Source organism: Mycteria americana, chromosome 3, assembly GCF_035582795.1.
Source record: "Mycteria americana isolate JAX WOST 10 ecotype Jacksonville Zoo and Gardens chromosome 3, USCA_MyAme_1.0, whole genome shotgun sequence".
NCBI classification, from domain to species: Eukaryota; Metazoa; Chordata; class Aves; order Ciconiiformes; family Ciconiidae; genus Mycteria; species Mycteria americana.
In genome coordinates, this window is record NC_134367.1 from 45,563,908 (window position 1) to 45,579,996 (window position 16,089).

Below are 16,089 nucleotides of genomic sequence, written 5' to 3' on the forward strand. Positions count from 1 at the left end.
TATAGCAGAAAAATGAGCACTTAGAATTGTGGTCTGACAAGAAAAATTTTGCTCGTAGTGTGAACAAATTAGGGTAAATTAGGCACCATTTATAAGGGATTTAGAGGGGGGTTTTAAATCTGTTTAAGATAAGGCTAAAACTGCTGTGATTTGTCCAATATAAGCTATATTGATCCAGAGAAAAATCTATAATGAAAGTACTTGCCCAGAAAGTGCGTATCTGAACACTACCCATAGTTATACAACATATAAACGGTACACCTCTGAAAAAAGAGTATTATTCTTACTGGTACAAGTTGCTGTGAGAGAAAGTTAAGAGTTTCCTTCCCCTTCCTTTGATTACTGAAAGGAAGAACAACAAATCACTAGGAGGGGAAAAAAAAAAGTCCAGTGATCTCCTATCACAAGGGTCACAGTCAGCAGCACAAACAGAAACCTCTTGAGAATTCAGTTTTCACAGTAGTATTTTCCAACAAGAATAATGGCGTAAAAGAAGTTCAAGCACAGAGTTCCCTAGACAGCAACTTCAACAGTACTTCAAACTTCCACTAGCATTGCAATCCAGACTCCACTTTTGGTAGGAGGAGTATCTGCCTGAATATTGATGGTTGCCGAGGTAAGCTAATGCCCATAATATATGAATTAATAGTTCAAGACAAGCTGCTTTTGTTCCCCAGCTACTGACAAAGAGTATTTCTGTTGCTTTTCGCATAGGAGTCCTTCCCCAAGAAGATTTTCACCTATACCTGTCTGCGTGAACATGACAGAACAATTCTTTCAGAAAAAAAGCAGGCTGAGACATAGCTGAGGGTCGTCTTGGCACTTTCCTGAAATGGGGAGTTCCCACCTTTGGTTCCACAGCAAACAAATACATGAGATTTCAAGAAATAAGGTGCTTCAGGACATGCCTGAAGACTTGCTGTAGGTGGCCCTCTTGAACACAGACATGTTCAATTAGGGTTTAACTTCACATACTTCTAGAGTTCCTTGGTAATTTTGGTAAGTCCCAATGATAAAAACCACACTTCCTGAACTGGGGCTTTAATAAACAGTTCAGATTCTCTCCTCCTTTTGTATACATACAGCAAAATTTTGTAGGAAAAAGCAGCTGCTGCTATATCAGAATTCTTAAAAACACTGTTGGCAAGTAGCAGACTCAGAGATACGGTTACAGATGACAGATTATTTAGTATGTAAGCTTGAGTGTTTGGTAAGATGTTGATGTAAGATGTTGCATCAGGCATAAAGAAGAGTTGCCTGTGCTTTCTGTAATACAGCTCTTACAAAAAGACAGAAAATGTTCCATAATCCCCAAATCGGAGCTGGTACACTTAAGACTCTAGACTGTTTTAAGACTACAAAAAAAAAATCTGTGAGAAAGTGTATTAATCTATCTGATAAAGGGGACACAAATAACATCACAACCTTACAGAGAACACCTGTAGTAATACATGAAGAACATAACACCTGTGAAGAACGGACAATGATTATTACTAAAATGAGAGAGTTCTTCAAATTGAGGATCAACAAATGCTGCGTAGTATCAAGAAAAGAAGGAAGAAACAGTTATTATTAAATAATAAGTTACTGTTTTTAAGAAATGATCCCAAAGATACTTAATAGGTGCAATAAAAAGCAAAAAATACTAGAATTTAAATATCTGAAGGAACACTGACTAATTATTGCAGATCTTCTAATAGTTTCATTTGAAGATGGATCAACAAACCTAGCCTGATCCTTCATAAAAGCATTTTCATTTTCTGAGTTGAAGTAAACCGATTCTAATTTTTTGGATGGGGAAAGAGGTAATCTGAAAAAAAAAGGAAAGAATTAAAAAAAAAACCCACCACCAACAACAAAAAACCAACACCCTGTCAAGACCATTACTGAAAGATACTCTTCTTGACTAGAGAAGAAAAAAAGGACATAAGTTAACTAGTGGGTTTTTTCTTTAGTTATCTGATGAGGCTAGAGAGAGCCCTTGAAACCCTGTAAGAAGAGCTGTTAAGAAGCATTTAAAAACACAGAAGACAGCTTTTTTTCTGTAACCTAATGTTTTCTTTAGAAAGGATTCTAGGTTCCTTTTTGGTCGGTCAGGCAGAGAGGCTGCCTCTCAAAAAAGGTGTAATTTTTAAACCCATGTAGTAATACCAAAATTCTCTCTTCAATAAGGATGAGCCTCATCATTTTTCCTAATGAAAGTTAGAAGATTAGCACCAACTGCTTCCAAGATACAAATTCTTTTTTCCAGTGAGACAACAGTGAGAAAAATCACCTTCCATTTTGTTGGGAGCCAGAAAAACACCGCCAAACAAAAACCCCTTCTCTTCCACGTAGCAGAAAAATTGGTAAATCAGTCCTCACAGATGAAGGGCACATCTACAGCATCGAAGCTCTTCAGGGAAGAATCATCACAACTTTGACCCTGACCCTTCTACTGTTCCCTAAAAGTTTCCAGAGAAGAACTTGGATTTCTCTTTTGGAAGCCCATTGACTTTAGCTCAACACTGTGTTCTTTCTTTTGGACTCTTTTTTTCTTGCATAAGTGCAGAGAACAACAGACCTGCACAAGGTCTGACAACACCATATCCCAAGTGGCACAAGGGACAAATTACCAACACTGCACAGTAGCTCCAAATCTCTCAGTACGATGGCAAAATATCCTAGGCAGCGCTGGCGAGGATGTGATTACAAGGAAATCACATAGAACTTTCTTCTTTTAAATCCTACCGGTAATTAACAGAGATGAAGGAAGCTACTGTTCATATGAGAGAGAAAAGAAACACATGCTACTGGACTGCAATTCTGGACCAGAGATCTGAAATCAATCACATCAGACCCCTAGGACAATCCCTACAAAGCAGATGGACTTTACAGGGTTGACAGAGCCACCCTCTTTTTCTTAACTATGTTCTTTAGCCACCTTCTGAGGTTAAAAAAAAGAAAAAGAAAAAAAAACCACCCCAAAAAACAAAGACATTTTAAGGAGAGCAGAGGGGCATGACAACATCTGCTCCTCATTTTAGCAGAAAGGCAACTGATTCCTGTGCGTGTTCACTGCAGGAACCTTTTGTGGCCAGAGCTGCCTCTTTCTTCTGATTTATCCATATATCTGTAAATCACCTGTGGAGAGCGAAGAACCGATTAGTATGGATTACTGGCACTATTCACTGCAGAAATGCCAAGCTACCTAATGATGACTTATAATATCAGTCCTGCTGTTGGAATAAATCTGCTGTTCACCAATTAATGTTGTACAATTCCTATTAAACACATACTATAATTCACAAAACGTATTAATAAGCTTGCTCAAATATCGGACCACAGATGTGGCTCACAGGAGGGCTTTTAAGGTCTGATCTCTGACAAATGCTGAGCCTGCACAGGCCCATTAAAATCACTGGAAAATGTATGTGCCAAGCACTACTTAGAATTAAGCTCTTTCACCACTCTCCTGTATTTAGATAGAAATCAACCATCTTCTGTGTTTGGACAGGATTAACGCCGATAAATCAAGCAGGGTATCTTACCTTTCCCATCATTACGTATATTATGCTTATTCCGTGCACCTACACTCTATTCTACAAGATATATTTAAACTAGTACTTCTTCTCTAAAATAAGTTCTGTACACTGCTTCAGTTCTTTCCCATATTACTGGTAAATGCGTACCAAAGTTCCTCCAAATCATTCTCCAAGAAATCCATCCAAGAGCAATCTCAACTGCTCTCAAATTTCCTGCGGTGAGCTTCAGCAATCGCTATCACACAAATTAACTCAACTTCTTTTTACAATGGCAAAATATCTAATGTTAGATTTTACATGCCCCACTCTCATAATTAAGAACAGTCCCATAAAATTATAAAACGGCTGTTCATTCATGTTCTTCATGCTTTACTTTCTGACGTCCATCATTCAAACAACTCTGAGGACAATTTTGATATCATATCTGAACAAAATCTTTCTTAGGTCATCAAATATTATCAAAACAGCTGATGCACAGTGAAAGAAATAATATCCAGACAGTAACACTTTAGGCAAGACAAAAAATACTAGTTTAAAAGTTGCTAGAGCTAAGCTATTTTGACAAGGCAGAATCAGTGACTGAGTCTGAAGGAAACTTCTAGGTGAGTTCAATGTATAGTGGAGAACAGATCAGTTCCCAATAACTGTCAAAAGGCACAGCTGTATAGCCCAAATTTATATATACAGTAAACAGAAACATAACAAGTAAACACAGTCAGTCTAAATCGAGGCGAGAGAAATGCAACATCTAGTCTTAATTAACGCATTTGACAATTATTTGTGCTTGTGTAAAATTAAACAAAGGATGTAATTTTGATCTATTGAAAATAAACCTGTCGGTTTGGGGGGGGGGGAGGGGGGTGACGGCCAGTGGAATACAGTCATCAGTTTCAGTGAATTGTGAACTATACTTTGGGGAGAGAAGAAGCAGCTTCGTATATTGTCCTAAAAGATGAAAAATTGGCCTCTGCCGTTTTAGGGTGGCAAACAAAGGCGATGCCCTCTCTTAGTACAACACAGTGACAACAACATTGTTCTTGTTTTAAGCCTGCTGCCCAGGTTGTGTGGCCAGCTGCATTATCATTACACAGCGTACGTGACCGTTTAGGAATCTTTTTCTATACAATTCAGAAATTCTATAGGATTTCATAAGATTGCTGCATCAATGAATGTGTGAAATTAATTACCTGCTACTAAGACTGATTTCAAATCCTTTTCAAAACCCACATAAAAGGATCAAACAAACCACATTAAGATTAGTTGTTAAAAGCTCTGGAAAGAGGGAAGTTTTGCAAACCATTGCTTGCAAACTAATACGTTTTCTGAGATCTAAGAAGGTTCTTTAGACAAAGGAGGAGGAGCCCACACTGAAGGAGCTGAAGAAGGAGAATTCAGAACAAAATAAAGAGAAGAGAAGATTGAGATGGAGCCTGGAACTTTTCAGAAGACTGGAAAAAAGAAAAAAAAAAAAGAATTGAAAAGACCTCTGAGTAGAAATGCTACTCAAGGGCTTTTATGCTTTGACTATGAATAAAGAATTTGCATGTATATGAAGATATTTTGCATGGTCTCCAAATTCCTGTTTCTTTATTTTCATGTAACTGCCAAAGGATTAATTCGTAAGCTAGAGTATTAACAGGGACAGATCTAAGGAACAATGTTTGTCTAACTTTAGGGTGAATTAAGGCTCCTGCACTAAAATACCACTGCTCCACCTCCAGGAATGGGCACCAGACATAGGCAGCCACCCAAAGAGAGTCTGATCACACATTTCACCAGCAGCTTAAGCTAGTCAAGGTGGGGTTATTTCCAGAGGATGCTGTTTCTCTGTCTTTCCTCTCACCATGTTTACACACTTTCCTTCCACATACACTGTTTTATCTTTTCCGATATGTCCATCTAGGGGGTTGGGGTTTTTTTGTTTGCTTGTTTTGTGGGGCTAGTTACTTGTTGAATCAGCTCACAAATCATCCCATATTCACAGAATCATTAAAGCAAATTAAATGGGAATGCACATGGTCATGGAAGGGAATGAATTTAGCCTTAAGCCAACTTGCCTTAAGCCAACTGTGAAACGATAACCTGAGAAATCAGAGTGCCTAGAATCCATTTGATCTCAAAGGAGCTCAGAAGCAGTCCTAAGAGAGTATTTTTTTTAAACTGATACTGAAATACTTTCATTTTGAGTTGATCCAAAAATTGGGAATTTTTCTGCTTTCCCGCATAAAGAGGAAGGAAATATTTTGGAATGAATGAAGCAGTTTGAAGCACTTAAAAATGCTGGAACTTTGTAAATACAAACAATTAATAAAAATGTAGAAGTTCCATATTGAAATAGGAAAAATAAGTCTCCTCTTTGTCTTCTCTCCCCAGAATTGTTTGTCAAATTAAAGAATTACTGGTTTTCTAGAAGCAGCATTTGTCTAAAATAAACTATTTGGTCAATAAGATCATCTGGCTTAGCGGAAAGCACATGGACTACACAGCAGACTGCTGAAGAGTACGACTGAGGTCATGAAGTCAGAGACTGACAAAGAAAACAAGAAACAAGGGTCCACAACACTTGGACTTCAAAAACAACTTGAGTGGCTTCATCTTAAAACTACATACCTAAGTGCAGACTACAGAGAAACAGTGCTCTCTGACTAAAATACTAAATTAGAAAGCAGAGAGTCACACTCTGTGGTAATATCAGTGTCCAGATGGTCCTACATGTATATAGCTTCTGAAAATACCTACAGAGCAGCAAAGCAAGTCATATTCTGCACATCATTACATAATCATATTCACTCCCATATGACATGCCATTGATCACAATGCAACTTGTGAAAGGAATAAATCTGAGGGATGTTTACAGTGCCACCATTGCATTGTTTCACAATACAATCCTGTAAAGTAACCAGTTAAGACTGCAATCAAAATGAAGACTAAGACGGAGAGGAAAAAAGCAAGCAAAAAAGACCCAAGGATTTACAAGGAAGAACATGTCAACTTATTTATTTAAAAAATACATTCTTTTCTCTTCCTCACCCACAGGAATTAGTCTCTTTCTACAGCATCAACAAGCCTTACAGAGTTTCAAGAGTGACAGGTAAGCAGAGGGAAGAATAGAAGGAATAACGGTCAAGAAGGCTTTAGTCATGTAAGTGTAAGCAGCAGGAATTTGATTCAGCAAAACACATTCTCAAACTATTAAGACAAAACAGTGCCACGATATGCAGAGGATTGTCTTTTGTTCCCAAGAGCAATGGAAAAAAAAAAAAAAAGAAAAAAAAAAAAAAAAGGAGTAGCTCATCTTTAATTATCTACAGTTAGCCAAGTCAAGGATGATTTAAAACATTTGTTTGCTCTGTCATCTCAACAAGTGTCTTGATCAGAAATCTCTCGCATCAGAGACCAGTGTAAACAGCAGGTTGGCTAAAAGCTTCTCTATATACAGCGATTAGACTAGCAGCTCTGGAGCGTACCACAGCATAGCTGCACGCAATGAAAGGAAAGCCAATGGGGTAGCATTTTTCCTTCCACTTCTACAAGAAGAAAAAAATCCTCTTGCTCCTTCTTTAAATTCAGTCAACGCTTGTTTTGATTAGGGAAAAAGAAAACATCCTCTGCAATATGAATCTTTTCCTGAAGATACGTTTGTCTGCTGATAATAGAGTTTAGATATTTACCTGAAGATAAAGAGGCAGGCTTTCCTGAATGGCAGACAGCAAAGCCACAGGCAGCTCTTTGTCCTGCTGGAGCACAGAGTGCGGCAGCAGTAAGCAATCCACGATGCGGAACAAGAGTTGCTGCGCTTTGGAAGTAGCCAGTATTGGTGCCCAGAACTTTACCAGACATCCTGTTGAAAAAAAAAAAAATTAAAAAAAAATCAAGAAATCCCAAAGCAATCTACAGTCAGGAAAAAAAAAATGAAGAAAGCCTAAAGAGGCAATTATGCTAAATTAGATAATACAAGAGTAGCAACAGCAACTGAAACATCTCACTCCCATGTACTCATTCCATGGCATCCCCTTAGAAAAAGCCCAGTCAAGACAACTCAAAGTCCATTTACAGTTCATGAAAGTACTAAATTGATTCAATAAATTACAATTACAAGTTTATAGGCAAGTGAAGCTGCTTTAGGAAAAGTACAGTAACGCTAAAGAAAGGACAGTCTCTCACATCCCTGCAGAAAAATTAAGTAAACTTGATACATAACGCTATTGCAATCAGCACACATGCACTTAAACATTTACCTTACTGTGTGCATTCATCACATTTTAGAGAGAGACACTACCTTTGCCTTCCCTTCACATTTATCTAACACCACTGTGGCCACATCAGCAACTACTCTCATAGCAATTCAATGTTAGGAAAACATTAAATATCTTTCAAATTGTATTTAATGCGTCTAATTCAGCAGATTAAAAAGAATGAGGAGCAGCCAGCTCCATTAAACCAGCATGGTGTCTCCAGATCTTTGTGGGCTCTCAGTTCACAAAATGAGAGCCTCAGAGAACATCTTTCTTGTTTTCAACACATTAACGTATCACTTGCGCAGCTTTGAGCCTGTTTTAAGATCTTCCTTTTGAGTTGCAAAAAAAATGTAAAAAGGTGTTGATGTGTAAATACCCTAACTTTGAGAAACATCTTTATTGCGGGTGAGGTGTAATTTTTCTTGAGAAAATAACTCTATACTCTTGAGTGTAAATACTCAAAATATAGATTAAATAAAACAAGATTCCTATGTAGTAGTTCCCACAGACATTCTTAACTTTCTATTTAATTAGAAGCAAGAAAAAGTTTGCTGAAGCAAGAAAAAGGTTGAAAATACAGGACTATCCCCCAAAAATATGTTTAAGACTTTGAAAATAATGAATGATCAAAAGTAGGCTGTTACAAGATATGATTAATCTATAAAAGTCATCCATTATTATATCGAAAAAGAACGCGAAACAACATTAATCTTGCGGAGTGAAAGAAAACACAATGATCAATCACAGAGAAAGAGAACGATCACTTAACAATACTTCTAATAATGTTGTCTAAGCTTCCTGTTTTGAAAGAAACATGCTCATTCTGGCTAAAAGTACTTCTTCTATCATCACTCCTGTGATGTATGGGACAGTAGAAGACACAATCTGATCACAGACAGGAGGTGTTTAGATTTGTTAAGCTTCTTGCTTTGTCCTTATAATTTAAAAAGCCCACAGAATGTGAAGAAGTGATTGAAATACACTTAAGATACTTTTTTTTTAAACCTTTTTTATGTTTTCTTAACTAAAAAGAAAGGACAATTTCTCACACATAACAGCATGACTGAAGATTAATCATTTCCTATTGCAAAGAACAGAAAGGAAAATACCAATCTAAAATTACTTTACAAGACTCCAGCCCGACATCTGGATATCAATAAACATTTAATTTGACATACGTCTTGTATAACAAAATATGCAGATCTTGCAATAGAAAAATAAATTATTTTACAAAATTCATATTCCATTACATTTGATACACCTTCTACATCGTGGTCACGCTTTTCACTGTAGTCCTTATAATCATGATATACACTGCGTGTATATGCAAATCATTACCTCTGTCTTTAAGAGACGTAAGGTTTACCCTATTTTTAAAGGCAAGTGGGTCAGACTGGCACATGCATTCATAATAAACAGCACTTTTCCATCCTATCAGTGGTTCTACACTTTCATGAACAAATACTAGAATTTGAGCTTTAATAAAGGACAGAGTGTATGTAAGAGGAGCAGTTCTAACAGGAAGCAAGTTACATTCCTAAGCCAACCTGTCCACTATCATAACTCCAGTAAATATGATGTAGCATGTCATAACACTGCTTCACTGGCTTGTCACCGTTTCTGTATTTGTTTAGGTAAAACAGGTGGTTTTCAGTGGTTAGGCATCAGGATAAAAACCAAAGAAAATCAGTGGAAGAAAATTAAATACCTAACTGTAACATCTTGGTGACTTTGCTTTTTTAAACCATTAAGATGGACAGTAGAGAGGGAAAAAAAAAAAAGTATTAAAAATCACATTTTACTGATTCCTTAAAACTATTTCCCAAAAGAAAAGAGGTTGCAAAATAATTACCTATGATCCAGTATGTAAGCTGCAGACCTTCTGGAGGTCCTTTTACCTTCAGGTAAGGTTTTACATACTTTAATACATCACCTAAATACTCCAGAGACTTTGCTACCATGGCAGATTTCTCAGGGAGCGTCTGAAGGCCACTGTAAGTTCTACCAACAGCCTGAGAAAACAGAAACATTGAAATAAATATAAATAAACTTACTAAGTCTCTTACTAGGTTTGTGTGAGTAATTTCTTTTCATACACCAAACAAAATCTGATACATAATTCCTTTTCCGTAAAATTGTCCTATGAAGCTAACACAGAGATGTACAGTACCTTAATGAATTGAACAAGAGCATTTTTAGGGTCTTGCTTGAAAACTGACTCTTCAACATGAGCCTTTGAAAGAATGTTTTCTACTTCTGAGAGTTTAAAAATCAGTCTTGTCATTTCAGTCAGCTGCTCCATATAGGCTTTCCCTGTTTGTTACAAGAGAGCACAGCAGTAAATATAGTATAGTTATGCTTTTCGATTTACTTTAGTCCCAAAATCATAAAATGAAACAAGATTTTTAAATGTCTAAAATACAAGGATTCTGCAACCGACTGCATCTCTCTAGACAAAGAACGTGTGTCTAAACTAGTTATGTTTCTAATACAGATATAAGAGAATGAAGAGTGTTAAGTATGGATAAACAAGTCTTTCATTTTAGTGACGGTTTTCTTCAAAATCTACAAAATGCGTATGAAAGTCACTAGAAGATGTGTTCCACAAATAATTAGAACTGCAGTGTTTTATAGAAGTGATGAAGTATTGCTCTAAGAAAGCAAATATCCAATATAGAAAAGGGAAGAATTACTTGCAACTGGGTTTTTTTCCTTTTTTCTTTTAGGGCATTCACAGAATGATTTCTGACTATTTACTTCAGATTTTCACTTTTTTCAGAGCAGTTTCTCCATGGGGGAAAAATAGCTTGTCTCCTTGGGAGCAAGTTTTTGTTCTTTGCTTCCAAGGAAACAAGCTCTTTTATCTTTGTTTGTGATAAATTTGTCATATGCAGAGCAGGCAAACTATCAATAAATAGCACAAGCAGCGTAAAGGAACACATTTTGTAATTAGGTAAAAGTAAAGGAATACAAACAAAAATACATTTTGTAATTAGCCGAAAATGTTTGCCAGTTTTGCAATATAGAATCATTACTGCAAACATTAGGGAAATGTGAACACTTACCAACTGTTCGCTCAGCATCTGTCTTGGCCAGCATACCAGTCGGTTGATCTATGAACATTTGCAAAATGCACCGAAACCAAGAACGTACTGTCAAAGCTTCATAGGATGTATATCCCATACTAGAAAAAGCTTCACACAGTGCACTGCATGAATACAACAGGAAGAAAAAGGTAAAGAGATCTAATAAAAGTATGCAAAAAGGTGGCAGAGTGTCTCATTTGGCTGCAGACATATAGAAACAGTCCACAGAAACAATTAGAAATAAAGTAGCGGAAAGGCCAACTGGCATTCCTTTTGTGTACTCTACAGACTTAGCTCACAATATCCTGATGCCTAAATACAGAGAACATGATAAATTTGGTAATGCCACACATGGTAGTATAAAAGCATACAGACATATGTTTTCTCTACATAAAACAGAGGGAGAAAAATTCACACAATAGGAAATGCCTTATTCTAACAATGGATAATTTGACAGTACTATCTAAATTGCTGATGTACAATGCTGGGAATAGTCTAGCTGAATCAACCTGGAACTTCATATTGACACTGCTTAAGCTACCCCAGCCTTTCAGATAAAGCTAGCTCAGGTGCCCCACGCTACTCTGAAGTCTGCTTAGTCCTAGCTACATAAAAGATGGAGAAGAGAAGGTCTGCTTTAGAAAATAAAGATATGTCATGTTATAAACAGATCAAAAAGGGAAACCTAAAAAGGCAGCTTGGAGATGACAAAGGAAACCGCTACACTTGATGTACACTTACAAACGTATGTATTTATGTATGCATGCACACACAAGTATATACATTCACACACAGAGCAAATTTGCTGTATATACTTCCAATCAAACGCTTGCTACTGTTCTACCAGCCAGGTGTCACGCCAAAGTCAATGGCACCATCAACACTCAATGCACAATCCCTGTACTTTACTCTTCAGTATTCCCAAAGTTTTACTTGCCTTACCACCGTGGGTAGCTGCTGTAGTCACTTTTTCAAAAGCATATTAAGCATACTGGCCCCGCATCATTAATTCTGCAGAAACTCCTTGCTAATGGACAGCAGGTCTGTTCTGCACCCCGTTTGCAATTCCTATCGGATAAGCTCCGTGTGTGCTTCAGGTCAGTGAAATTTCTTGAAAACAGTTACACCTTTTTATTTGAGAAACTTCCTCCCTGGTCAGTCCTAGGTGCTTTGACTTTAATGAAAAACGCTTGTACTCTTTTCTTGATATATGTACATATAAATCTACTTATTTTCTACTGAATTTTTACTCATGCTTGCAACAGAAAGTCAGAGGTCCAGATGGAAACCAAACTGGATTCTGTTTCTCACTGAACAACATTATTGAAGTTTTTTTTCCTGTTTCATTTAGTTAAAACCAATGACAACTATTTTTTGTCTGAACATCCCTGCTGAAGTACTCTTGACAAAATAAATAAGGGGACTAAATGCAAGCAAATAAAATATAAAAAATTATAATTAAATTCCAGTACCAAAAGAGAAAAAAACAGGATGCCTACAGACTTAATGCTCTTTGCAATAATGTATAAACAACAAAAAATTCCAGCCTTCTGTGATCTTGATGTACACAGCTAGTCTACTTGGCCCCAAAGGCTGCCCCAACAGTTTCTGCTGTAGTCTCGCTCTTGTTTCAGTTGCTTGCTGGTAGGTAGGCCACTTAAGCGTCTTCCTAAAACTGGAGAGGAATATGCTCCTAATCCTTAAGAAAGAAAAGAACAATAACTACCCACTAGAAGCATGGCAAGTGGTACTTTTAAACCAGTGAGCTTATACACATGCTAAAAGTTAGTTTAAACAGGCTATAACACTATCATGCACTACACAACACGTATCTGGAGAGGAACTTTTAGGCACTACTGCAAAAGAAATGCCAAAGCTTGTGCGAATATTCCTAAGGGCACAGCTTTGTCCATCAGAACCTTTATTATCGATATTGAAATAGCTGATATGCAGAATAAGCTTCAATCTTAGAGACCAGGCAGAGCTTGCAGGGTATATAGCAGCATCAGCAATGAAATAATCTTTTGACTTTTTCACTGAGAAAGTTTGATGTGAAAATTATGACAACGCAGTAACCATGAAGTCTTAAGATCCCAGCACTTAGCCACTTTGATAACTTTTGCTCTACAACTGCCTAAGGTAAGTAAGTACATTAATCATGCTACAAAAAATTGCCGTCTTATTAGGATATAATAAAATGACAGTGTTTAGAGTATGGTATCTCTGTATAATTCTACCAAAAAAGTCTTATCATAGGTACTCATTGTCCTTTCACAAGGAAATGTGAGCACCTTACAGCTCTGTTGATGAGGTAGGGACATAACTTTGCCTAGTCTCACCTTGTTGGCCTTGAGGCAACTGATAGGGGAAACAGACAATTCTCCTTGAGGCTCAGCAATCACAACCCCAACAGCTTAGGGGTACAAATATTTGCCTCTGCGTGAGTGCTTTCTGTCCCATGCTTCCAGCAGGTCGGAAAATTCAGAAAAGCAGAGAGTAACAGAGAGCGAGAGCATACGAGAGAGAACCAGAAAGAGTGAGAACGTACATACACATAAGCAAAAGACGAATACCCATCATCACTCAACTATGCAGTCATGCTTTTTACTGATAGTTCTCTCAATACGGATCCATCTTCAGCTAGTCCATGGTACAACCCTGCAAGAGGAGGGCAAGGTCCTCTCGTTCCTTTCTAAGGCGGTACTTGGAAGTAAGGGTTTGAATTCCCTCAGAGTGCAAGACCCACTTAACTTGGGTTTTCCAAATTCTTGCACAAGTGCTCTAACCTCTCAACTAATGTACACCAGGTCACTATCATAAATGCTAACTGCATTTTTAGATGAAATTATGGCAGCAGGGCTGTAGGGGGAACTCAGTATTAGCTATGTGTGCACGTTCTGCATTTGCCAATGCAACCATGCTCCCAAACACTTGGGAACAGGAATGCTTTGACTGTGGTTCCAAATACAGTAAATGTCACCTCAGCCAGCACAGCAACGTATCTGTGGATACATATGTAACAATATGTCAGGTGCTTAATGAATATTGCTAATGAATACTTAAGTAACTGCTTTCAATCACTTAAGTGTTTACTGGGGGAACAAGTAATTAGCCTTAAGCACCTAAATTATACCAAAATTCCAGTTTAGGCATCAATGTTTTTCTTGATCTCACCTGAAGAGCAACAAAATTCAAATTATAAATGGGCATTTATGCGCTTAATTCCTATTTCATTCAGCATGTGCTAGGTATCTGCAACTTTGCATGAAACTCACCCTATCAAGATCATACAAGAGAAAGACAGCAAATCAGAGGACTGAGCGCTTCTCTCCTGAGTTCCAAACTGACACGAGGAACTAAATTCAACCTCTTAACATCTCTCTGAAAGAAGGCCATAGCCTCATCTTTGCCAATCACACTGAAATAGTCTTTACCATATCCTGCTTTACAGCTATGCTCCTTAGTACAGTATGTGCCCTAAAAATGTGCAACGTTTTTCACTTTCAAAGACAGTCCAACATAGAAACACTCTCTCTTTCTCTCTCATCTCTCACCTCCCCTGCTTCCAAAGCCTGATTCAGAAGCGGGACAAGGGGAGAAAAAAACCCACACCACAACAACCGCCACCACCACCCATCTATCTTAAGTTCATGGAGACCTACTTAAAGCAAATAAAATTTCTCAGGTATATAAAATTCTGACTGGACAGAGTCCTAGGCAATCTGCACTAGCTGACCCTGCTACTTGAGCAGAAGCACTGGACAAGTTAGACTACATGATCTCAAGAGTCCCTTCCAACCTAAACAATTCTGTGATTCTATGAAAATTGGCATGTAAAACATAGGAACGTGATCAATTTTCTACACCTACTATTTAATTTAAAGCATCCATTTATCAGGTCTCAGAAACCTGAGCTATATGCACTCAGAAAGTGTTCCAAGCTTGCCAAAAAGAAAGTTTTAATGCATGCATTTCCTTACGATAATTTTCCTTATATTTTCAATACTGCCCAACCCATCCTCCTGAGCTTCCTGCAGCAGTTCTTCATCTTGAAGAAGTCAAGATATTAAACATTGAATACTTACTATATAGCATCTTCAGATTTCTGTGATAAAGTTTATCTTGACTATTTATAAGAAGATTTAGGTTTTTGTGTTAAGAGTAACTGGTAGGGGAAAAATAAGTCCAGTACTTTTAACTAGAAATTTTAAAATTTACCCAGTTACATTATTCAACTTCAAGTGCAGCTAGGGCAGGAGGCTACTGCCTTGCCAAACTAACAACTTTGCCCAAGTGTAACAACAATAGAAGGGGTGGATAACTATAACTATGCAAAGTAAAAATAGGTTAGGGGTTCAGGCATTTCACTTTGATGCAGTGTTGCTCTTCATGGAAGTATTTCTCTGAAGAAATTGTCTAGGTCCCCATTTTCCAAAATCTGTTAGTAACAACATTGTTTCCATTCGGAAAAAATAAGTGGTTTGCTGTATAAAAGACAAATAACTTTTTCAAACTACTTACCTATCTTCCTGACAAATTTTCAGGATCTTAAGCTATTTACACATAAAACCAAACAAACAATCCAACCCAAATAACACCCACTATCCCCTGTGAAATGTGCCAGATGATTTCAAGAAACCTAGAACTTTAAGCAGATGCAAAGAACCTGGACCATCTTAATGAAACGTTACTGTTTGAAGCAATATTTTCCACAAGTCTAATGAAGGAATGACAAGGTACTGGAAGAACAAGCAGTCGCAATTTTTCACCTGTTTTGAATTAGGTGACTTAGATATCTTGACACCAGCTGAGGCCACACCATGTCATCCCATCCAAACAGCTGCATCATTGATAGAACGGGTTGTGGCTGGAGATCTGATAGGGCTTTGCTAGGTATGTCCAAAGCTAAGAGAGTAAAACCTGATTTTAAAGAGAGAAAAACATATCACCACGTTAACAGTTTCTCAGTACATCCCTGTTCCACTAAAAAGCATTGAAAATTAATTATGATTAATAATGCGCAGTCTGGGAGTACCAGAAATCTCAATTAAAACTGGGCAACTATTCTAACAGATAGCGTTTGCACACATGTTAAAATGTAGTCTCTGTCCCCAGGAGTTTGTAAGTCAACATGACACACTGAATGCAAAGGAGGTAAAATGGATCCAAACATACACAATTTTAAACATATTCACGAAACCACAGATTATAAGTCCTGAAGGCATAGCTTTACCACCTATG

At 37.4% G+C, this 16,089-nt stretch overlaps 1 protein-coding gene across 1 annotated transcript in view; it reads right to left on the reverse strand.

The window, feature by feature from the left end:
• The window catches only part of MMS22L (MMS22 like, DNA repair protein), a 103,001-nt gene that overhangs the window by 12,350 nt on the left and 74,562 nt on the right, over positions 1 to 16,089 (reverse strand). The window contains exons 16-20 of the mRNA XM_075498413.1: positions 15,618 to 15,768; positions 10,828 to 10,970; positions 9,933 to 10,075; positions 9,615 to 9,774; positions 7,196 to 7,365 (exon numbers count right to left, since the gene is read on the reverse strand). Coding sequence (XP_075354528.1) covers positions 7,196 to 7,365; positions 9,615 to 9,774; positions 9,933 to 10,075; positions 10,828 to 10,970; positions 15,618 to 15,768 — 767 coding nt within the window. The remainder of the gene's footprint in view (positions 1 to 7,195; positions 7,366 to 9,614; positions 9,775 to 9,932; positions 10,076 to 10,827; positions 10,971 to 15,617; positions 15,769 to 16,089) is intronic.